Here is a 26,279-nt window from a genome sequence, read left to right on the forward strand (position 1 = left end):
ATTCATTTTCAAGCTCAATTCAATGCAAACATTTTTTATTCTGATTTTCATGTACCAAATGCTACTGCTAGAAATTACTAAAGCAATTAACTATTAATAGTTATTCTGTCATTCTGGTATTACAATAAGAGACCAAGATAAATTTGAAACTAGAGATTTTAATGCAAATATTCTTTTTTACACCAACAACAAACTCCAAAAGAACTTCTCAATTTTGGAAACATAATAGGAATCTACCACGGTGTCCATTTTTAATGAATCTTGTTTCAGAATATTCTAGGAAGCTTATAATGTGGAATTTGGAATACCAGGTTCCTGTTACATGGTGACTTGAATCTTAAATACCCCATAAATCTGTAAACTGGTATATAGAGAAACTTATAAATTGGAACTTAATTATTATATACCTATGTGGAAATCAGAGTTCAACTTAAACACTTAAGTTACACAGCCTTACAATTTGTCTTCACCCAAGCATTGGGGAATAGGGATGAAACTTCTACCCCAACCAGCAGAAACAATGACATGGTGGGGTATGGAAGGGAATTAAAATTAATACAGACATACCAAGTCCCTAAGAAAATCCCACTTCTTGGCTCCCATATCATAAAGGCCAACTCCACCATCCAAGAAACAGCACACTGCATGGCCAGGAGGAAGAGAAAATGCTTGATTCTGTGTCAAAGTTGGGGGTGGGACTGCTTCACTTGTTGAGGATGTATAATGATTTTTAGTTGGAGACTGGATTGAAACTAAAAGAAAAAACATGAACAAGTAAACATTTATGACAACAGCGTCCCATATACAGGAATGACATTACAGGGCTGGTTCATAGAGATGCTCTTTTGATTTCTTTTATTCTGAATTTATATCAGTAAACCATTAAAGCAATGATTACAGGAGTTCTTGCCAGAGAATTACTTGTGCAGCATTGCCAAAGTATTCCCATGTACATATACACAAAATATATATATAGATGTTATTTTGAAAGGAGATGTACAGAAGTGCAGTGGAACGAGATGGATAAAAATTAGTGTGTGAAGAATCACAACATGTTCTGAATCATTGTTTTCTTATCACCCCATAAATTAAAAAACAGTATGATTATTTTTGAATTAGAATTTTCCTTCAAAATGTCTAAATAATGGCTTATGCTTACCCTCCATATATACACACACGCAGTATTTTCTGAAATATTTTCTCTCATAACTCTTAGAACTTTTTCTCTTACAACTCTTCTCCCCTAATTTCTAATCCAATGAAAATAATTATTTAGTCCTAATGTTTCTAGATCCTCTAGTCCACAGAATTTTGAAGCATTAAGATTTTCAAGAAAAGCTTAAATTCGTGAAAAGGCCAGAGGTTCAAATACAGAAATTTTCCACTATTTATCATTGCTAAATTAGATCCCAAATTTGCTAACCATAATTTACATTACTTTAAATAGTACCGTTCAATTATCTAGTATGTTATAAACATAGTAGTGAGTAAGGAGAAATGAACAATTAGATTTTCAGTCTCCTTCCCTTGTTTTTTATGGTCTACACATGAATGAGAATACTATGAACTGCACAGAGTAATCATGATTGATTTAACAGGAAGTTAATTTTTTCTCATATTTAAGAAAAAAAGTCTAATTCTAAGTCCCTTCCCCCAAAATGTAGACCTTTTTTAATAACTGAAATGAATTTTATTTTTTTTCTTAAATATGGAAGCAATGAAAACTAATTTGAAAAAAATACACAAAATATTCAAGATATAGAACATCCTTAATCCTAACTACTAATCGAGGACAACAGATATTCTGACATAGAATATATGTTCTAGCTTTGACATTTTGAATATTGGGTTATTTTAACTTTATTATAAACCATAGAGATGGTAAACAGGCATTTTTAAAACACAAAGTCTCTTGGGGCCTCTCTGATGGCGCAAGGGGTTAAGCACTGCACTATGAAGCAATGCACAGCCTCTGCAGCACAAGTTCGATCCCTAGCCCGCCAGGAAGCAACTCACATGGCGAGGCCGACCTCTCCTGTCTCGCCTGCTGCTCTCCTGAGCAGTGTATTTTGGTTAGTCTGCCTGTTCTGTTCCCCACTCTGTCTCTGGTGAATTCTCTCAACCCCCCAACCCGCATCTCTGGCCTGTACCTCAGTTCTTGTATGCATAAATAAATAAATCTTTAAAAAAAAAGTCAGTCCCTTTTGATAAAAATAAATAAATAAAACAAAGTCTCTCATTCAGGTAAGTTTATTTAATCTAAATATTTATTTAATAGTATTTAAAAATGTAACTTGGTTCTAAATATTTTCAATTTATAAATATTAGATATTATGTGGTTTTAATGGCTCTTTTAGCACATATATTGTCAAAGGATTTTTTTTTAATTTTGTTTTTTGGCAGTATATTGTATTTGATATATTTATATTGATACATTATTTCATAGCAGCTAACGTGGTATTTAAAATACTAAATTTTAGCTCTCTTTACTTACATTTTTTTCTTGGGGGAGAATTAAGCACATGCAAGCAGTGAAATCCTGTTTTCTTTAATTTAAAATTATCAATAGGTGTTGTTCTTGAAACATTCCAAATACGTAAAACACCCACTTGAGAATCTAGTCAGATGAAAAGAAAGGCATTCGTTATGTTAATGAATTTTTTTAAACATAAATGCCCAGACAAATAAATGTTACAACTTTAACTTATAAGAATTTTATCACTACTTACTTATATTCTTCAAACAACAGTATTGTACAGTAATACATAAAAATTTTGGCATGTTTGACTTTTTTTGTCTGTTCCATGCACCTTTTTGGGAGGAGAATGCCTGCCTTGACAGCTTACTCCCACAAAGACCATTATGACAACTTGATCACAAAAAAGTACCCCCCTGGCACACCTGCTCTAAGAAACAGTCAGTCATAGAAAACTTTATATCCCAGTATAAATAATCCTTCCTTTTTTGAAATGCTTATAAAAAGCTCCCTGGCTCACTGGCAACTGCCTAGTATACTGAACACCAATTAGAAAGTTCCCTTCCTTATAATAATCCTATCTTAACAATGCTTTGGAAAATAGTCTAGTAGTTACTCAAATGATTAAAAATGAAATGACCACATGATCCAGCAATTGCACCCCTACACATAAACCTCTATGTACCTATATGCCAGCAATATGAACATGTTCATACAAATGTTTGCCCAGAAATATGCATAGTAGCATTATTCATAATAACAAAAAGTAGAAATAAGTTAAATGTCTATCAATTGATAAATGGATAAACAAAATCAGTCACATCCATATAATGGAATATTATTCGGCCATAAAAGGAATGAAATACTGATACACAGTCTATATGAATGAATCTTAAAAACTTTATGCTAAGTCACAGAAGCAAGACATAAAGGTCACATGTTGAATGGTTCCATTTAAATGAAAAGTCCAGAACAGGCAAACCTACAGAGAGAAAGTAAATCATCAGATTGAGCAGTAGTGACTATGGAGAAATGGTAACAGAAAGTGATTGCTAATGGGTATAGACTGTATTGGGGGAATGATGAAATGCCCTGGAATTAGAGTGGTGATTGTGCAACTTTGTGAATATAGAAACCACTGAATTGTATACTTTAAAATGCTTAATTTTATGGTATGTGCATTATATCTCAATAATAATAACATACAGAAATATTCCCACCTCCATCACTAATTATATCCGATGGCATTAAAGAGAATTAAAATACACAAAAAGAATCCACCTACTTCACATTTAATGTAAGTGCTTAAAGAAGTAAAGACTTTCTTTAAAAATGTTGTGAGCATATAAATTCTTTCTTTTATTTTACACTAAATAAATATGGGAAGTATTTAAACAGTAGCTGAAATACTCTGTCTCCTCTGTGGCCTCTCTTCCTGAACTTAAGTAAATGGTAAATTACAGTAATTTAAATCCCAATTACTATTTTAAATTCCCCATCTTCTCATTCCCAGTTACGCCTCAGCTTTACTAATTCTCTTGTGATTATGAAACCATGAAGGAGTATTCTTTCAATTCATGGTGAGAAATTCCACTTTCATTTCCAACCGAGGTTGAAAATGCTTGGGTCTCTGTAAGCATATGTGGTCCCTGACTGTCAAAATGATCAACGAAGCTAACAGAACTCCCACTCTGGTAAACTACTTTTCTGGTCAGTACTGTCACTGTCATCCCGCCATGCCTGAAATTGAATTGTCTTTGTTTTTTGTACACACACAAATGCAAACATGTATCACACATGTGTACAATATAATATATTCTAATTTATTACCAAGAAACTGGGCCTCAATTTCATTAATTATGTTAATAAATCACAGTATAAATAAATGCAAGCTTAGTATTTACTATAATAAATAATACTACCTGCAATAGTAATATATTTTACACAAAATCAACCTGTAAAAGAGTATAAAATTCTGACTCAACTAAAGAATATGCACACATGAAAAATTTTAAGGAATAGGGTAATTTACCTCCAGTTACAAACATCCCAGGAGCACTGTGAACCCAGGCTAAGCACTGTACAGAAGCTGCTGCACTGGGGAAATTAAAAGTTGTTATGCAATACAGTGATTCAGAATCTATTAGACGAATTCCATAATGCAAATTAGCCACGAGAAGATAATCAGTAGATAGTGGGTCCCATTCCAAGGCTGTAATTGGATCCTCTTCATCTGTCCCTTCAAGAGATTCAGGTCTCAGAACATGTTTCTGACTTTTATTACCTATTAAAATATAAAGAAAATTATTTTAAACAAGATTTTCAAAAAGGGACCAAATACTGCAATCGTAGATTTTTTCTTTGTATACCAATGACCTCTGAAAGTGTTGGGAAAACAATCTAGCATTTCTATGCAGAAGTCACAATTTACATGTGACTGTGGGTGAATTAGTTTGTTCTAATAATTAAAGTCAGACTGAACTGATTTGCTCTGGTAATCTCTAGTACCCTGAATGTTTTGCTCACTTTTTACTCAAAAGTGACAAGAAATAGAAACAGATAACTAAGACACATTATCTTGTCAACAGCTACAAGTTTTATTAAGTTACAACAGCATAGGATATAGAATTGCTCCTCAAAGGACAATTATGGGGCCTCCCTGGTGGTGCAAGGGGTTAAGACACAAACTATGAAGCTATCTGCAACCTCTGCAGCATGAGTTTGATACTCAGCCAGCCAGGGAGCAAACTCACATGGCTCAGCAGACCTCTCCTGACTTGTCCGCTGCTCCCCTCAGCAATATGTTTCAGTCAGTCTGCCTGTTCTGTTCCCCACTCCGTCTCTGGTGAATCCTCTCACCTCCCCCCACCTCTGGCCTGTACCCCAGTTCTTGTATGCATAAATAAATAAATCTTTTAAAAAAACACAAAAGGATGATTATGTGATTAAAAGCATAGACTTTGGAACAAACTGGCTGGTCCAATTCCTCATTTCATCACTTACTAGGACCTACCAAGTCCTCCTATTTCCTACTCAGTGCACATGCATTAATATATTAAGCACAGTTTAAAAAAATCTGTAAAAATATGGGGAATATAACAATAAAATTTATAAAAAAAAATAAATAAAAAATCTGTAAAACTGAGGCTACTAGTGGGAGTGAGGGGAGGTAGACAACAAAGTGGTCTAGACTATGGGTGTTGGGTGGTGGGCATGGTAATATACATTCAAGAGATGTGGGTCTAAACCCTGAGTCATCTATGGTGTCAGAAAACAATGTTTCCTATTTGTAAGGCCAATAAGTGGGTAAGAGTGATCACTCCTCAGAAAAACTAAAAAATGCAACATCACCATCAAAGGTAAACAGTCTCAAAGTTTCAAACTCAAAAAAAAAATTCAGGGGCCTCCCCGGTGGCGCAGCGGTTGAGCGCTGGGTTGCGAAGCTGCCCGCGGCCTCTGAGGCGCCGGTTCGATCCCCGGCTGCTCCCCGACCACCGGAGGAGGGTCCCACATGGTGCGCAGACCTCTCCTGCCGCCCGCTGCTCCCCTCAGCAGTGTACTTCGGTCCTTCTGCCTGCTCTGCTCCCTGCTCTGGCTCTGGTGAATTCTCTCACCCTCCCGCACTTCTGACTGTACCCAGTGCATGTATAAACAAAAAACAAACAAATAAAGAAAGAAAGAAAGAAAAACATGCCTCTATATAAAAAAAAAAAAAAAAATTCAGAATGTAATGTTAGAATTAAAAAGTAATGTTTCCTTCAGGCCCGACTAGCTCATGTGAGTGCAAAGGACAACACATAGCAGGATTACACTTTAAACAGTGTTTTGTGCATATGAATTGCTAAAAATCATGTGGAACAAATGAAGTCAAGAAGCTCATGTTGGGTTGTTATCAGTTGAATTGTGCACCCCGCAAAGAGGGTTGAAGTTCTAACCCTAGGTGTCTGTGAATATGGCCGTTTTGGAAAGAGGGTAGGTACGGCTGAACAAGGTCATTAGGATGGACCTGATTCAATATGACGGTGTCCATATGAAAAAGGAAATTTGGACACAGACATATGCATGTACACACACAGAGAATACACTGTGAAAACTGGAAGTGTGATTCCATAAGCCAAGAAATTACCAGAAATTAAGTAGAGGCCTGCTACTGGAGCTTCCCCAGAGCCTTCCAAGGGCTTTGCCAACACTTTCACTTTGTACTTCTGACCTCTACAATTGTGAGACAATAAGTTTATGTTGTTCTAAGTCAGCCAGTTTGTGGATGAACCAGAAAAATAACATTTGATAATGTGGGTACAGATGCAAAAATTACTTCGTTTTAACAACTAGAAGATTTGCGCTACTGGAAAACAAAGGCCTCTTCTGGGAGGCGTCACACAGCTCAGACCATGGAAATATACTTTCTACCCTGATGGAAACCTAGGCTAGAGTAAAACAAAGGAGACTTTATTTTTCCCTATTCTTTCTAAGCCAGAATAAGCATACAAAGTCTCAATGTTTTCTATCTTAGATGTATAATACAATGTCTCAATGTCTTGCATATTAAAAGCCTTCAAAAATGCCTAACAAGAAAAATAAGGCAAGAAAAGCACTAGTCAATAAAAAATAAGATGGTCACAATGACACATTACAAAATACGAAAAGTATACAGAATGAAATGCTAATCACAATGAAAATACGCTCCTCATGACCCTCCTCTGAGCTCAGGCAGCATACAGATGCCTCAAAAAATAAGTCACAATCCTTGTGAAATCTCTGGTGTGGAACAGCCAGGGAAGAAGTGGGAAATGTGCCGAATGAGATCTGGTCACATATCACAGAGCAAAGAGGCAAGAGAAGGAATCATCTTTATCGCTTCTGAATCTCCCTCCTGGCACTAAGGAACACAGCCAGATGAAGAGTAGAGGAGGGAGAAGTGATAGTCACCAGGTCAAAACAGGAAATCCGTGAACGATGTCGCTTAACTGTGAGCCTTGTTGACCAACTATAAAATAGAATGTGCTCAGACGACTGAACAGATTTGGCAAAGGAGTTTGAGACAACAAAACAAAAAGAAGCAGAAAGTAATCCCTGTGCTACTCAGGGTAAAATCTACATGCTGAATTGAATGTACTACAATCTCTTACAGATAAAATTTGCTATAAATGATTATTTGGAATCAGCATAAAGCTAGATAATATTTGCAGAATTATCTTAAAGTTAAAATTTTGTTACCTTCAGGAGTCCTCCCTAGTGGCTCAAGGGATTGAGTCTCAGTGCTATCAAGCTATCGGCAGCCACTGCAGCATGAGTTCGATCCCCAGCCAGGGAGATATCCTCATGGCACAGCAGACCTCTTCTGTCTCCTCTGCTGCTCCCCTCACGAGTGTATTTCAGTGGATCTGCCTGTTCTGCTGCTCATTCTGTTTCTGGTGAATCCTCTCAGTGCCCCCTGCCTCACCACACACACACATCTCTGGCCTATACCCCAGTTCTTGCACGCACAAATAAATTTTAAAAAATCTTTAAAATTTAGTTACTTTCATGTTGCCTAAAGAAGAAACTACATATATGCTAAGGAAAATGAAATGTAAGAGATCTGACTAATTTCTTACCTGGTTGAAAAATTGATAGACTTCCATCAATATGGCCAAATACAACTTTTCCCTTTTTCTGGGTATGCCATCTGAATATACAGATATCAGACAAGAAGCTATGAGCTTCTTTGTGTACAGTCACTCCATTCTCTGGTCCTGATAGAGTCCAAATGAACAGTGGGCCTCTGTGTGAGATAAATGCTACAGCATCATCTGCATTCCAACACCAGCTAAGAGAGGCAGGCATCTCTGCAATAAATTAGATAGAGATCTATAATTAAGATGTGTTATAAAATTGCACCAGTAAATCTTATGTGCATTCTACATTTCTAAAGTAAATTAAAACACATGGACCATGTTATTAATAAAAAGAACACAGTACCTTCTTACTTGGGAACTGGATTTATAAAGCAACCCCAAAGATTACCGGGGACTTATTTAGGTACTTCTATGATGAAAGGAAGACTATACCTGTTTAGGTTTGAAACTACTAATATGACCATGTTTTCATACAGTGAAAGAAATGTACAGAGTTCTGTCCTATATATATATTATCACAATAAATTATAGCAATAAATTGTTACTGTGTATTGTGTATGAGAGCTGCTCCAGGAATTTTAGATATACAAGCTAGTGGATCTTAAATACAAATTAGGGAGATAAGGATTAAGTGCGTGAACAATTAAATGCTACTATAAGGATTTGGTAACACTAAGATTAATGTTATAATCTAAATCACATCAGGAATTTAAATCCAAATCTTAGATTTCCCTCAGATTAACTAAATGAATCACTTGGCCTCTTTAAACCTGTTTCCTCATCAATAAAATACATATAACTAAACATAGTTGGCAACCTATTTCATGTTAGTTAAGAAATTAAATATAATAATGTGTTGAAAATCCCTTTTAAATTAAAGACAAAGTATAAACGTTAATATCAACATTTCCACTATAATTGTGCTTAACTAAATTACACATAAGTGCTATGATAAATTTATGACTCAAGAGATTATGAATTTCACAACACAGATAAAATAATTAACAGAACCAGAATCATCAAACTGAATATGCACATCAGAGCCTGTGGTGTTAGGTCCCAGGAATCTATTTTAATAAGCTCCTTTAAACGATTTTGAAATGTATAAGGGTTTGAGAACCAATGGACTATTGTCTTGGGAAGAAATGGATTTAATTTTATTGGAAGTTTAAATAGATGGGATGAAGGGACTCCTTGGTGGCACAAGGGGTTATTCGCAGCACTGTGATGCTATCCACAGCCACTGCAGCTGGAGTTCGATCCCCAGCTGGCTAGGGAGCAACCCACATGGTGCAGCAGACCTCTCCTGTCTCGCCTGCTGCTCCCCTCAGCAGTGTATTTCAGTCAGTCTGCCTGTTCTGCTCCCCACTCTGTCTCTGGTGAATCCTCTCAGACACACACACACACACACACACACACACCGCACCTCTGGCCTATACCCCAGTTCTTGTATGTATAAATAAGTAAATCTTTAAAAAAAAAAAAAAGACAGGATGAGCAATGTTTCTCAGGATGAGAAAATGATAAGGACAGAGAGTTGAAAGTTATTCATTGAAATAAGTCCAGTTTGTGTTAACAGTATAAGCACCTAGTTCAGAGCCTGATATAAAATGGGAATTCATATATGTATTTATTTAGTAAATGAGCAAATACATAAATAAGACCAATAGAAAAGCTGATGCAGTGTTAGGATCCATTAACAGAAAAAGAATGTCCCCAGTAAGGAATAAGATACTTGGTACTGCTCAAAATGGCTGCCTGAAGAAAGTCACAGCAATGCTGTAAATGCAGATTTTGAAAAAGGCAGCAAGGAAACAGAAGTGATCAGAAACAACGTCATCTAACAGAAGACACTTTTACAGTGGTTGATTATATACAAGGATTTCAAAGAGCTTATAAATAGCAACTTATTTCCTATTTCCAACAATATTCTAAGAAAGGTAAGTAGTAACAGTATCCATTGCTAAGGGTTTTTCCTTCCTGAAAGGTTAAGTGTAATATTTTTTAAGTTGATGACAAATTTAACATTTTACATTTAAATAAACTAATACTCACTTTCCTTTAAATGAATAATTAAGAAAAAAAGAACAATGAAGTGAAAAATACAGAGGCTGATTCAAGTTCAATGACAGAATGTGGAAGTTCAAATATGGAGTTAAAAAAGCTGATTTAATGCAAACTTCTATTTTAAGACTAAAAAAAGAGTCTCATATTTCAAAAGGGTTTATATGACCCAAAGCAATCATAAGGTTTTTGCAAATAAATACCTAAACTTTTAATCATTAAACTAAAATGTTTAAAAATAGCATGAGTAAAAAAAAATAGCATGAGGAACTTACTGATGTCTTTGAGCATTTTTCACAAAAGAGAAAAATACGTAAAATTTATAGAAACTATTACCACAATGATTTACTCATTTTACATATTTTTTGACTGTTTTTAATTGTGTATCTGTTATTAACTATGGTGCATATGTAATAAAAAAAAACCTCTTCCTCCATGAAAGCAGTGCATATGGTATTTGATGAAAAATCAGCAGATAAACTAGATGATAATACAATAATACTTATATTTTGGAAGAAGCAGCTTCCAAACTGTTTTAACATTTAATACAGAAAAATGATTGCTTAACTTCATCATTACAGGGTATGATGCTAGGTAGAAAGAGTGTAATGGTATTATTCAAATTCACTAAGACCTATTGTGTGAACTAGGACTCTCTAGCTGGCCAAATGGAAGATAAAGGAAAGAAACCAGCTCAACTTATACATAATATTGTCCTTATATGTTTCATAAAGGAAGAGAAGAATGAACAGGCAAGACATTTTGTCTCATTAAGAATATCTTACCCAATTCCACTCCTAGGTATTTACCAAAATGACACAGAAATAGTAATTCCAAAGGGCATCTGCACCCCTATGTTTATAGCAGCACTATTTACAATAGCTAAGCTATAGAAACAATCCAAATGCCCAAAAATAGATGACTGGATCATAGCTAAGCTATGGAAACAACCCAAATGCCCAAAAATAGATGACTGGATTAAGAAGATGTGGTACATATACATCATGGAATATTACTCAGCAATCAAAAAAGATAAACACATGCAATTTGCAGCAACATGGATGGCGCTGGAAGGGATCATGCTCAGCGAAATAAGCCAGAAAGAAAAAAGAAAAATACCGGATGGTTTCACTCATAGCAAGAATTTAGAAAACCTAAATAAGAGACCAGGAAAAAGACTAATCAATACAAAGTAAAAATCAAAATCAACAAGCAACTATAAACCAGAGACACACTGGGTGGGAGGTGGAATGGTGAAAGGAAGGACTAGAGTCAAAATAAGGGGGGGGGTGCAATTGTATGGGAAATATAAACAAAATGAAAATGTATACATTGTGCAAAGATGAAAAAAGATGTAAGAATTATATAAAATAAAATATTTAAAATAAATAAAAGAATATCTTACCTATTTTTCATTTATGTCCATTTTGAAAAATGTTTTTATATTTACATATTAATGAAATTATTTTGTATTGACTACATTTTTCATTGATCAGTATGTTAAGTATAATTATTTCATGAAATTTTCAGTTTTGTATACATGTACACACAAAATAATGCATTATGATGCGAGAGTGTTTCATAGACTACTAGTTTGAAAAATATATTTTTCTAACTTGAGCTTATAACCTGAGCTAATCATATTAATAATACATATCAAGATAGAAATATTTCATTCAATAAAATAAATCCCAGTCATAAATATACCTTTTGTGTTGTTGAGTTTAGCAATGACTTTTTGTTCTGCAACATTCCAAATGATCACTAAATTATCGGTACTGCCACTCGCAAACAGATCAGGGTTATGTGGACACCAAGAGATAGCTGTGATTGTTTTTTTATGTTCAGACATAATTGCATGAAGTTTGAATTCATTATAACGGTGATCCAACTAAAAAAAAATATAAATGAAACATTTTAACGCTTTTTTTTTAGACAATACACTGTCCATTAATAATCACATTTTTAAATGTATACAAACATGAAAATCAGTACACCTAATAACAAGATATGATCACATTTCAAGCTGTGGTCTATCCCAAGTGTATTCAATCAAGTGAAAAAAAATCCAGTTTCAAGAAAATTAGATAAATTGCAATTAAACACATCCACTTTAAATACAAATTTTAAAAATACACAATTTAAATATTCCTAGTAATTCTCAGGGTTTTTTTTTTTTTAAATTTTCTGTAGCTAGATCTATTTGTGAGAGGGGGGAAAAAAGCCTTGGCTTTAGAAGTATTTTTCTGTAATTTTTCACTTAAATTTGAATTCTGAAATTTACATTACATAAAATGCCCATTATCACATTATTAAGATGTCCAAAGTTTCTAAAGGATGACATCATCAAACCTGTTCTATTTTGTTTTTTGGATGGGGTTTCAGTCTGTGTTCTTATATGTAAGTGGGAGAAAGGAATGGCCTAATTTTCCTATTTCCTTTGCAAATGTGCCATTAATGTGCCATCTTTAGCTTTTTGGGGTTGTACCATATATGTCATTTTGTTGTACCTGGTTTTTATCTTTAACACATAATGAATCTTTCAGCATTACTGAACAGTTTTGAAATCATATTCATTCTCCTGTTCATGTTTCAGCAATAAAGAGGTTTTCTTACCATGATAACTAAATTCACACCAGACAAATCTATATCATTACTATCTTATTGCCTGTTTTTAATCCTTTGTAGAAACATGTTGTTTCCTGAAACATTACTTAGGTTTTGACTTATTTATTTTATGGCTTCTCCTTACCCACTGTCCTTACTAAGAATACAAGTTCCATGAGAAGAATTTACCTGGTTTGTTGCAATGGGGTGGAAGTTGCATTCCTAGTGCTTAATAATGCTTAGCCAATAGAGGAAATTTAGTTAATATTACTGAAAACAAGACTAATTACACTATTGTTTAGAATTTAAGCAACTTCGAATTTTGGTATCATGAATACTGTGGTAAAATTTTGACTAATGATTATTTCCTAAGGCTTCCTCTTTTACAACTTCTTTATCTCTTACATCTTGAATTTCAGATGTCTGAACAATTTTGGATTAAAATATTATTAAAGATAACCCATAGAAATGAAGTTTTAATCTGACTGGCACTGCAGCTGGAAGGAAGCATGATGGACGATGGTGGTGGGTTAGGGATGATTTGTTGGTGTGTGTATTCAATGGCAATCTATATAATTTATAATTTTATATAATTTTATATAAAATTTTATATATTTTATATAATAATTTAATTGTTTAAAGATATAAATGTTTTTTCTGTACATTCAAGAAAAAAATGGGTCTGTAAATTTTAAATTATTCAATGATTTAAGTTATCTATGTAGGTGCCGAATGTATCTGATATGAAAATAACTACATAAGTTAGAAATTCAATAGAAGAATTCACAAGTAAAATAAGTGTATGAAAAAAGTTTTATGTACATCAAAGATCTTCACTGACTTTACTGTACAAATTATCCATGTAGTACCTAAGTACAATATAGAATACTATTTGTATGGAATGATTTATTTATATATTACTATAATATTTATGACACAGTGTTATGAGGCTGTACTATTTCATTGAACAGTACAGTCACTTCACTTTTAAAACAGTTAACATATTAATGTATTACAAATCAATAGTTAAAGAAAAATTCTAATGACACGAATATCATTTAATAGTTCAGGAAAATCTGATAATACATCAGTGTCATTAACAAAGAGTGGCAGACCATTGTATGCTGACACTAGGTGTAATTTAGTAAGGATTTCCTCTGAATATAATTATCTTTTCTATTTATGTAGCATAATTTTCAAAGCTCTTTACTTTGGATGACCACATTTTAAACAAAACTCATTAGTATAAATTTAATTAATGTTAACGTCATCATTTCACAATGGAATCTCCTATTTTTATACTCTGAAACAAGGTATTCCAGTGGACTCTGTAATGAACTGTCACCCGAGTTTGTATGTATTAAATGCTAAAATAGTGATTTTTCATTTGTTCCAATCTTAAATGTGACACAAACTTCCATCATTTTTTGTATTACTAAATTTATTAATTTTCCCAAGTATTCAAGTCATAAAGTGTTATCATAAACATACATACATGTAAACATGAAGAAAATTAAATTCTGCCTTTATATCACTCCTTAGAGGAAGAATTGCCTTGCCTGAGAGTTTCTTCTTTGGGAAGAAAGAAAAGGCAGAAAGACTGAGCCTTAAGACTAAGGGAGAAATTCTGTGGGAAGAAACTGAAAAGGAGAAATTTGGGAGTACATGTAGACAGGGAGCAGATAGCAGGCATTTAGAAGGGTTGCTACAGGTTTTATGGGGGGTGGGAGGGTTAGAAATCAAAGAAATGTGAGCTACACTGAAATTGAAATTTGACTGCTGGTATTTCCACAATCTTGAGAAATGGACTATATAAATTTTGCTTTATATTGTAGAAATTTCATTGGTTTACAGATGAATGTTATTATTTTCCTAGATTTTCAACAAGCTACAGCATTATTAGTAATTAAAGCAATTTTTTTGCTCCAAAACAAAGTGACACTTTTTCACCCTCAACCAAAATGAATTGGTCCTTCAAGATTAAAAATTAAATTCAGGAAACATTTAACGAATGTCTACAAAGTGCAGAGAACACAAAACAATTTGAGAATTCAAAAATGAGGAAGATTCATTCTGGTAAATAATAGCATGGAGGGTGGCTGTCCATACTCATGAGGTAAAATCTTCACTAATAAGAAAGCGGAAAAAAACAGAATATGAAAAAGAATGCATACACTTAAGCTGATACTTGAAAGATGAGACTATATTCTCCAGACAGGAAACTGTAGGTTAACTGAGGAAGTAGTGTAAGCAAAGCAAGATTGGAAAGTGCAATTATCTGCATACATCTGGAGGAAAAGGTAAGAAGGATAGAGGCAGGAAGATAATCAAAATAACGCCATATTATTAAGTTGGGATGTTAATATTAGTGAGTGAGGGAGTAATTAGATATGTAAAATTTTAGATTTGCATTATAGATGACTGATTACCCTGAAAGAGAATTGAAACAGTCATACAGAGGTAATGAGAATGTTAGACTATTACAATGGTTCAGTAGGATATAAAGAAAATAGCAACCAATACAAGGCACTAGAATCACTCTGGTTACCCAGGGCCTAAGGTGTGAGTAGAAGAGGGAGTCAAAGATTATTACTGTCACGTCTGAGGTTTGATTGAAAGGAGCTGCTGACACTGAAATACTCACTCCAGGCTTAAGGAGAAAGACTGCATCTGGATTTAAGATGCTTATGGCACCTCTAAATAGAGATATTCCGAATGCCCTTGGCTCTAAAGATTGGGAACCGATAAGAGGTGTCTGGGGGTAAAAAGCAGTTATAAAGGTTTTTATCCCAAGAATAACTCAAAACCTATCTGTTCTATTTTTAATGTAATGATTGCTAATGGACTACCCACATTCTTTAATGGATAAGGTAATTTTCTCATATCAGGTACTGTTACCAAGCAAAGTCTGAAATAGATGAACTAATAGATTCCACTTATTTACATGGCAACAGTGTTTAAAAGAATTAAAAATTCTGGTCTCCCTTTATAAAATGAATTCTCGAAAAGATTCTTTTTGATGAACAACACATAAAGAATTATGGAATCCATTAGGATTTGTGAGTAATTTAATATAAGCATTTTCTAAAAGTTTGACTTATTAAAACCAATGTAGTATAAAAAATAACAAAATATAAAATAAGAATATCAAGAAAATTATAGCATTATATCATCATGTGACAGGGACTTAAAAGGAACTATTAATTAACTACTGACTTCACCTTAAGCAATTAAAAATTGAAATAATCAGTATTATTTTACCTGATAAATGTAGATGGCCAGGGTGGCACAATATGCGAACCTGTCTCCACTGGCTGCACAAACATCTTTGTTCCACGGTTGACATCCAGCAGGCAGTAGTCCCACTTGCCTTACCTGGGACATATTTGCCTGGAAAACAAATTTGGAGAAATATCATGCATTTTCCTTATTAAATGAACTTCTTTTTCATTGTTTTATATCCATCTTTCTCAATTCTTACCTTAATGCCCCAAACATTTTTTTACTAGTACTATAAATCTCAATCCATGGTCTCTCAGAAATGGAGTTGAAATAGCAACTGTTTATCAACACCAAGTCAGGAAGAGATTAGAGAAATAAGAGATTATAAAATGATAAATGACAATTCACATTTGGCTACGGTTTGGGGATCCTAAAAGGAGTGGAGGGAATACAGAAAAATATATATCCTATCTAAAGGACGATCATACTGCTAGAGAAGGCCATCGCAGGTTGCCATTTATGGAACTTTCCAGAGAAACTGAAACATCCAGATTTTTATGCAAAATGTATACCAATTTTTAATACTGGCATTTAATTTAAGACAGCAAATTCAAATGTAAAACCCACTGAACCAGCACTGGCGTGTGACTTCTGGATTGTGACTTGGGTCATAAAATTCATAGTATTTGCACTGACTCAATAGCCTACCTAAATGAGGTATTACAAGGGAGGCATACACATTTGTTAACAGTTTGCTGTTCACCAAAAGAAACTGTAATAACGTAGTAACTGAATAAAAATTGTTTATGTGAGAGGGTAGAGAATGTTGGAGTAAACAACCAGAGTAAACAACTGCATTGATGCAGTTGATGTAGCAGAGGGACCGAGACTCTTCTGAACCAACAGGGAGTGAGTGGAGTCAGGCTAAGTCTCCATTTCTGCTGTCTAAAATAAAGCTTCGGAAACAGGTTCTCCCTAAGACTCATCTCAGCTCAAGGAATTCTATGAATCTACACAAAAATTCCAACTTTATTTCTTCAAGGATACTGTAGAAAGGAAAGCAAAGAGTAAGGCTGTTTGCAAGTCTATGATCATACTTTGCTTCTCCAAATAAACTTTAAAGTCAATTTTCAATATCCACCAAATAACTTACTGGGAATTTGACTGAACTGAGTTGATCACATCATTTTTTCATCTTTAATCAGTTGAGGTAATGGATTATGTGAACTGATTTTTGAATGCTGGACCAGTTTCGCACATCTAGAATAAATCACACCTATTTATGGTGTATAATCTTCTTATATTTTGTTAGATTTGATTTATTAATATTTTGTTGAGGATTCTAGTATCAGTGTCCAAAGATGTTGTTTTTCTTTCTTGTAATGTCTTTATTTGGTTCTAATATTAGAGTAATGTTGGTCTCATAGAATGAGTTATAAGGTATTGACTCTGTTTCTATCTTTTGGAAGAAACTGTATAGAATTGTTATAATTTCTTCCTTAAAAGATTGTGAGAATTCACCAATGAACACACCTTGGCCTGTTTTTTTCCCAGAAGTGTGTTCATTATTGAGTCAATATCTTTATCAAATATAGTCTATTTGGATTGTCTCTTTCTTCTTGTGTGAGTTTTGGCAAACTGTGTGTTCAAAGAATTGATACATTTCAGTTAGGTTATCAAATGTGTGGGTACAATTATTCAAAGTATTCCCTTATCATTTTACTACCCATTTGATCTGTAGTTATGCCCCCTCTTTCATTACTGGTATTAGTAATATGTTCCTTTTCTCTGTTCTTAATTATCCTGATTATAGTACTGTCAATTTTATTGATTTTTTCACAGAAGTTTCATTCAGTTTTGCTAATATTCTGTATAGAGTTTCCTATTTTCAACTTATTGATTTCTGCTCTTACTGTGTCATTTCTTTTCTGCTTATTTTGGATTTAATATCCTCTTCTTTTTTCCAGTTTCTTAAGGAGACATGTCAATGACTGATTTTAGGTCTTTCTTCTGAGTTTCTAATCTATATAATATTCCTTCTCCTTGAAAAAAAATCTTCTAACATTTGTTGTAAAGCAGGTTTGTTGGCAACACATTCCCAAGTTTTTGCTTGTCTAAGAAAGCATTTATTTCTCCTCTGTTTTTAAAGGATAATTTCACAGAGAACAGAATCCTAGATTAGTATTTAATATCTTTATGTATTTAATTTCATTCTGTTCTTGCTTACCGGGTTCCTGAAAAGTCAAATGTAATATATACTCATGTTCTATAGGTAAGTTGTTTATTTTCTCTGGTTTCTTTCAAGATTTTCTCTTTGATTTCCTACAGTTTGAATATGAATTACTTGGGGTAGTTTTCTTTGTCTTTTATTTTGGCATTTACTCCACTATGTATTCTCCAAGCTTCCCGGATCTGTAGTTGGTTCCTTCTCCCTGTTCTTAATCAGCCGGACATTAACTTGGAGGAACTCTAAATCAGTAGTGCTTCAATTATTACTTCCATTCCTTTTTTCTCTTACAGTATTTTCATTATGTGGCTGGTACACCTTTTATAGTTGTCCCACAGCTATTGCATATTCTGTTTTGTGCTTTTTTTCCCTTCATTTTTCTCTCTTTCCAAAGTTCCTATTGACGGCTCATATAGCTCACAGATTATTTTCTCAGCGATGTCCCATCTACTAATGAGCTCACTAAAGGCATGCTTCATTTATGTTAAAGTGCTTCTCATTTCTAGTATTTCTTTTTGTTTCTATCTTAGAATTTCCATCTCTCTGTTTAAATTATCCATCTACTTTTGCATGTTTCCTAATTTTCCCACTAAAGTCCTAAGCATATTAATCAAAATTTAAATTTTTTGATCTGATAATTTCAACACCCCTATCATATGTGACTCTGGTTTTGATAATCATTCAATCTCTTTAAACTGTGTCTTTTGCCTTTTTTAGCATACCTGGTAATGTTTTGTTGAAGGAAGGACATGATGTACTGGGTAATAGAGGTCTTTAGTAGTGTTACGCTGCAGTAGCAAAGAAAGCATTCTAAACTCCTATGACCAGGTCTCTGTATTGTGGTGAGTGTGAACCTGGGGAATGTGAATTTCTCCAGTGATTCTGAGAGTTTATTCCTCCCTGGGTGGGACAGGATGGCTAGAGAGACTCAAGTTGGGTATTTCCCTTCTTCCAGGCAGGTTAGGTTCAGAAAATTAGGGTCTGCACTGTTTACAATAGCTAAGCTTTGGAAACAACCCAAATGCCCAAAAATAGATGACTGGATCAAGAAGATGTGGTATATATACACCATGGAATATTACTCAGCTATCAAAAAAGATAAACTCATGCAATTTGCAGCAACATGGATGGCGCTGGAAGGGATCATGCTCAGCGAAATAAGCAAAAAAGAAAAAGAAAAATACCGGATGGTCTCACTCATAGCAGAAATCTAGAAAACTTAAATAAGGGACCAGGAAAATGAATAACTATAAGAAAGTGAAAATCAAAATCAACAACTATGAACCAGAGACACTTTTAGGGGGGCGGGGGCGGGAGGGGAGGGATTGGGGTCAGAATGGGGGGGGGCTGCAATTGTATGGGGAATATAACAATAAAATTTATTATCTAATAAAAAAAAAAAGAAGTTATCCATATTCCCACTTCTAGCAGAAAAACTATTTGTAACAGTTTAGTATACATGTAGATGATGTTTAATATTTAAAATCATGTCAATTCAAATATTTTATATTTTGCTTTTCATGCTTAATAGTATATTAAGAATACATTTCTTGTTTTATTAAAAATGCATGAAAATCCACACAAAAAAAAAAAGAAAATTAGGGTCTGGTCAGAGTTCTGAGGGCAGCCTTGTTAAGAACAGAACACTCTGACCCTTTCATCTCTCCCTGTCAGAAACTTTGAGACATTTTTTTTTCTCCAATATTTTCTGTAAGGAGTTGGTCAAAATCCCACAAGTAAAACTCACAAAAATAGGAGGGTCTCCCTATATTGGGATCCTCTGGAATTTTTAACTCTTGGACTTGTCCCATTAACCTTCAGCATTGACCAGTTATAGTTCAAATTTTCTGATGCTGCCTCAGGTTCCCCAGAAGTTTCCATTGATGGGTTTCTGCTCTAGAATTTTGCAATTGTTTTTATCTTTTTACTCTGTCTCTCCAATCTGAGGGTAGTGTTTTGTTTTATGACTTCATTTTTCTTGTGAATCTAAGAAGAATTATGAACTTTTCAGTTTGTTCATCTTTTTCTTATTGGTTGGCCAGAGAGAAGACATCTGAACTCATATGCCTGATTAGTAACTAGCAGTCCCTCTGCTAACTCCTTATTATTAAAAGCAAATAAATTACTTTAAAATTTAAGTTAGTGGGCCTCCCTGGTGGCACAAGGGGTTGGGACGAAACCTATGAGGCTATCCACAGCCACTGCAGCATGAGTTAGATACCGGCCAGGGAGCTACCCACATGGCACAGCAGACTTCTCTTGTCTCCCTGCTGCTCCCCTCAGCAGTGCATTTCAGTCCATCTGCCTGTTCTGCTCCCCACTCTGTCTCTGGTGAATCCTCTCACCCCCCGCACCTCTGGCCTGTGCCCCAGCTCTTGTGTGCATAGATAAATAAATCTTTTAAAAAAAAAATTTTAAGTTAGTACATGTTTACTTTAACAATTAGCATAACTTATTACTTTTCGTTTCCAAATTTAGTTAACGTAAATATTTCATATTGTCATAGGATTTGGTATGCCTTGCTCCTTAACAGCATTTATAAGCCTTATAGTCCAAAAATTAAACTTTTTAAATTCAGTAGTGAATAATTTGTACAAGCAAGCCGTTAAAATAAAAAATAGGACAAAATAAATGACAGCGTATTTTAAAAAAGCCTGAAGGGGCCTCCCCAGTGGCGCAGCGGTTGAGCGCTGGGTTGCGAAGCTGCCCGCGGCCTCTGCAGCGCCGGTTCGATCCCCGGCTGCTCCCCGGACACCGGAGGAGGGTCCCACATGGCGCGCAGACCTCTCCTGCCGCCCGCTGCTCCCCTCAGCAGTGTACTTCGGTCCTTCTGCCTGCTCTGCTCCCTGCTCTGGCTGTGGTGGATTCTCTCACCCTCCCGCGCTTCTGACTGTACCCAGTGCTTGTATAAATAAATAAATAAATCTTTAGGAAAAAAAAAATGCCTGAAGGGGGGACTGTACATTTCTACTGTGGCAACAATGATATAAATCTATATTACTCAATAAAAAAAATTAAAACAAATAAAAAACTATGACAGTGGGTGAAATATAAAAAAATCATGACTCATTAAACATATTAATTGTATTGCATTTATAAATATGAATTATGCATTTAAGCAACTGCTAGAATTTAAAACTATAAATTTTGAAACTGTTGTGAGATGTTAGTAATTTATAATATATATTATATATAAATAATTAGCAATTCATAATATATTTATGAAATGTATTATATGCTGTAAAACATTAATATACATATATACATGTATCTATCTATTACATATAATATTATGGAGCCTTTACTAAGTAATATCTATAGTTTTTGAGGAGATAAAAAGAAATGTCCTGCTTTTGGCCAGAACTACCATCTTCCAGCAAATCACCAAAATGACCAATACAAAGTGGAAGAGGAGAGGTACCCGCTCTGTGTTCTCTAGACCTTTCAGAAAACATGGAGGTGTTCCTCTGGTCACATACATGCAGATCTACAATAAGGTGATATGTAGACATCAAGGGGATGGGCACTGTAAATGGCCCATACATGTTACCATGGCAACACTGGAAGAGTCCATAATGTTACCTGGTATGCAATTAGCACCATTGTAAAAAAACAAGTAGAGGGCAAGATTCCTGGCTAGGGAATTAATGTTCATATTAGACATATTAAGCACTGAAAGAGCCAAGATAGCTTTCTGGAAAGTGTGAAAGAAAATGATCAGAAAACAAGGAGAAGCCAAAGAGAAAGATACTTGGGCTCAATTGAAGAGAAGTAACCTTGTGAGAACCCATGGAAAAATCCTGAGCTGTTGGAACCATTCTCTGTGAATTCATAGCATGAGAGGTGTGGAAAAAATAATAAAAGACCTCTGCTACATTAAAAAAAAAATGTCGGGCCTCCCCAGTGGTGCAGTGGGTTAAGAGCAGTGCGGTGAAGCTGTCTGCAGACTCTGCAGTGCGGGTTCGATTCCCGGCCAGCCAGAGAAACACCACATGGTGTAGCAGACCTCTCCTGTCTCACCTGCTGCTCCCCTCAGCAGTGTATTTCATCAGTCTACATGTTCTGTTCCCCACTCTGTCTCTGGTGAATCCTCTTACCCTCCTGCACCTCTGTCCTATACCCCAGCTCTTGCATAAATAAAAAATAAATCTTTAAAAAGAATTTTTTAAATAAATAAATAAAAGTCTATAAGCTTTTATTTTTGTGGTCAGAATGAATGATTACACAATGATACTACATTACTGAAAACAAAAAGTTTTAATGGACTGAAGGTCCATTTCAAGATACATATTTACATTTAAATGTAAATCCTACAAAATGCATCACATATATAAGTTAATAAATACATCTATATTTTAACTGTATGTGAAGGTAATTAAATATTTCAGATACTTATTATGTACCCATTTTTATTCTTACTTTAGACTGTTTCATTTTATGTGGAAGACTTAAGACTCTTGCTGTCTATTCTGAAGAGCTGTTGCTTAAAAAATGCAGTATTTTTGACCCAGAAACAACATACACTTTAAAGATGCTATTCACTGAATAATATGGATCATAATAATGTCGATTTATAAGAAGAAATCAAGAGAAGTGTGTTATCTCACATACAATCAATATTCTCATTAGCCTGACAACTACAGTCCTTGAAGAGATATTTTTATTTTTCAACCTAAATTACACTATAGGTTACAAAATCATACTATATGAAAAAATACATACACATACAAAATTACAGTGAAAATGCTTCGTACAGTAGTGAATGAAATGTTAAATATTAAGTAATTAAGTGTATGTTTACAATAGAATTATATAATAGCCTTAATTCTGTTTTATTTTTTAAGATTTATTTATTTATGCATACAAGAGCTGGGGCACAGACCAGAGGTGTGTGTTGGGAGGGGGGCAGTGAAAGGATTCACCAGGGACAGAGGGGGGAACAGAAGAGGCTAATTGACTGAAATACACTGCTGAGGGGAGCAGCGGGCAAGACAGGAGAGGCCCGCTGTGCCAGGTGGGTTGCTCCCTGGCTGATATGGGGATCGAACTCATGCTGCAGAGGCTGCCCACAGCTTCACAGGCTGTGTCTTACCCCTTGCGCCACTGGGGAGGACCTAATAAGCCTTAATTTTGAATATATAAGATTATATTACATAATCATAATGTAATTTAGAATATAACTATATAGTTACATTAACAAAAATGAAATTACAAAACTTAATATCAATTATACATATATATGTTTTTATGTCTTTAGACACCTCTACATATGACCCAAAGATTAATTTTATCAAGACAGAGATGTCAATTTAGTGCTCTGAAGATAAAATCACACTTGATGTGATTTTTCAAACAATGTTTCTAAATTAAAAATTTTAGTAAAAAAATCCAAGTATTTCTTCCTGTGAACAAATAAGAAAGTAGTCTATCGAAGATATGTTATATCAAATCTGACACTAGAGTATATACACATAGTCACATCTAAAAATTAAGTTTGATTTTTAGAAGAAATTAAAGTTAATATTCATTATTCAGAATAGGATCTTTCATTCTCATCCACGTCTTTTTAAGAACTGATGAAAATCTGTGCCAGAAGAAGCTCATGAAAATGGCATGGTAATTTCAGGGTCAAATTATCTGCATCTGTCTGTCTTTCTCTCTCTGTATCTAAGCACTGCTAAGCTGCTAATGTTTCAATATGTCTCATAACCAGGAATTTATTTATAAAGGTAAATATTTGTATTCAAGGGCAGAGTGGGGTTGTGGTGGAGGGAAAGATTTTAAATCCTCTGGGAGCTGCTCCAAAGTCACTCTAAAGGCTCACATAATTTCAGTAAAGAACATTTTTCCTAGTCACTACTTTTTCCCCAAATTAGACTAACATCCTTATCCCTTCCCATAGAGAAATATGCACTATATTTGAAAAAGTGCCTTCTGTTTCAACATTAGAAAAGCACTTGTTGGGCCTCCCCGGTGGCGCAGCGGTTGAACGCTGGGTTGCGAAGCTGCCCACTGCCTCTGCAGCGCCGGTTCGATCCCCGGCTGCTCCCGAGCTACTGGAGGAGGGTCCCACATGGCGCGCAGACCTCTCCTGCCGCCCGCTGCTCCCCTCAGCAGTGTACTTCGGTCCTTCTGCCTGCTCTGCTCCCCGCTCTGGCTCTGGTGAATTCTCTCACCCTCCCGTGCTTCTGACTGTACCCAGTGCTTGTATAAATAAATAAAATAAATATAAAAAAAAAAAAAGAAAAGCACTTGTTGCTGCATTTAAAATGCACACACGTGGGGCCTCCCCGGTGGCGCAAGGGGTTAAGCACCACAGTATGAAGCAATCTGCAGGCTCTGCAGCATGAGTTCAATCCCCGCCTGGCCAGGGAGCTACTACCCACATGGTGCAGCAGACCTCTCCTGTCTCACCCACTGCTCCCCTCAGCAGTGTGTTTCAGTCAATTAGCCTGTTCTGTTCCCCCCTCTGACCCTGGTGAAATCCTCTCACCACCCCCCTGCATCTCTAGCCTGTACCCCAGCATTTGTATGCATAAATAAATAAATCTTAAAAAAAATAAAATGCACACACACAATTCAAACAAAGGATGACAGTGCTGGAAGTGTGTGTGTGTGTATGTGTGTGTTTACACCCATGCACATGCATGTGCATGGCCAGTGGGGCTTAGAGGGCTATCATTCAAATAGTTGAAATATTTCCAACATTGTGGATAAGATGAATTCAGGGCAGAAAATGACCCACAGAATTTCAACCTCTTTTCTGAATCATGCTTTAGTATTTACAATATGAGGATTACATTTCCAGAAATGGTTATCAATTGTTTCACAGAAAATAAAAATCTGAAACAAAAGCTCAAAGGTTTCAAATTGCTAGAGATTTACAACTAAAAAGACAATTAAAATAAAATACTAAGAAAATATCTTTGATGTGATTAGAATGGGAAGCGAAATAAGCAAAGAGGAAGAAAAAATCAGAACAGAAATGCATATCTTTAGTAGCATACTTCTGAAACAATGGGGGAAAATCTGGTGAAATTGCTCCAGCTCTTTTGTTCTACTCATTAATAAAAAGAAAAAATCCACAAATTGCCTTCATTTGAATAATTAAAAAACCTTCCATTGAAACGGTGGAAATCATCAAAGAGAAATCATATATTATCCTAAACTTGCATTCATTTTCATAAGATGCAATTCAAAACAGCAGTTCTTTATGATTGCAATTATAGATCAGAATAGCTATTTCCAAAATACTATGTAAAAGTTGCCATAGTAACAATGCAAATGCTTTTGAAATATAATTAATTGCCTAAAAATTTATCAAGTGGAACAGGGCACTCTTCTTCAGTGAAATTTTATATTTCCTCTTACAATATTATTATGATACATCTATTTCATCAACTGTTTTTCTTTATGTAAAATTACTTTCTTGAAGTTATTGCTATTTTCATATATTAGTCTCATCAGAAAGATTTCTATTTTATATAAAAAGCATTCAAAAAGACATCCTGAAAACATTAAGAATTCATTTGACATCCGGATAAAAAATGCCTTTTCTTTACTATATCAGCATGACTATCCCTATATATTATCTTGTTAGCATGCTCTTAAAATCTAATAAGTATCTTATTTACTCTCAGAATTTTGCAATGTAAAAACGTCTACATTATAAATGACACAAAAATATAGCTGCAGGAGAATGAAAGTAGGAAAAAAAATCACAGAAAATTAAAGGTACAACATAAACATATCTTACTCTTTGTAGTCCTTCATACCAATCATCTTGCTCAAACCAATTTGAAATGTAAGTCAGCCAAGCCATAGAATGTTTCTACTTTAATCAAGGCAATTGGAAACTCCCATCAGAGTAGTCAGCACCTAAAGTAAAACAGTGTGTTTCAACCAAACAGCTTCACCAAAACCTGCCTTGCGAAATGTTGTTCAGTACAAGAAGCCAGAATTACACAAATATTTCAGCTGAAACAGTTTCAGTAGTTTACAAATAAGATGATTTGTAAGAGTAATATTAATTAGAAAATGTTCCTACTTAAATAAGAAAAAAAAA

At 34.7% G+C, this 26,279-nt stretch overlaps 1 protein-coding gene across 3 annotated transcripts in view; it reads right to left on the reverse strand.

Annotated features, from left to right (window-relative positions):
• WDR17 (WD repeat domain 17) overlaps positions 1-26,036 on the reverse strand; it is a gene marked incomplete at both ends in the record, with an annotated part of 62,078 nt that extends 36,042 nt beyond the window's left edge. For 2 of the 3 annotated variants that reach the window (XM_084231537.1, XM_084231536.1), the window contains 7 exons: positions 568-752; positions 2,495-2,617; positions 4,509-4,760; positions 8,074-8,304; positions 11,866-12,049; positions 16,027-16,155; positions 25,971-26,036. In XM_084231537.1, coding sequence (XP_084087663.1) covers positions 568-752; positions 2,495-2,617; positions 4,509-4,760; positions 8,074-8,304; positions 11,866-12,049; positions 16,027-16,155; positions 25,971-26,036 — 1,170 coding nt within the window. The remainder of the gene's footprint in view (positions 1-567; positions 753-2,494; positions 2,618-4,508; positions 4,761-8,073; positions 8,305-11,865; positions 12,050-16,026; positions 16,156-25,970) is intronic. The other variant, XM_084231538.1, reaches the window with a different exon arrangement.
• Positions 26,037-26,279: the final 243 nt, after the last annotated feature.

The sequence above is a fragment of the Talpa europaea genome (assembly GCF_964194135.1).
Source record: "Talpa europaea genome assembly, chromosome: 4".
NCBI lineage: Eukaryota > Metazoa > Chordata > Mammalia > Eulipotyphla > Talpidae > Talpa > Talpa europaea.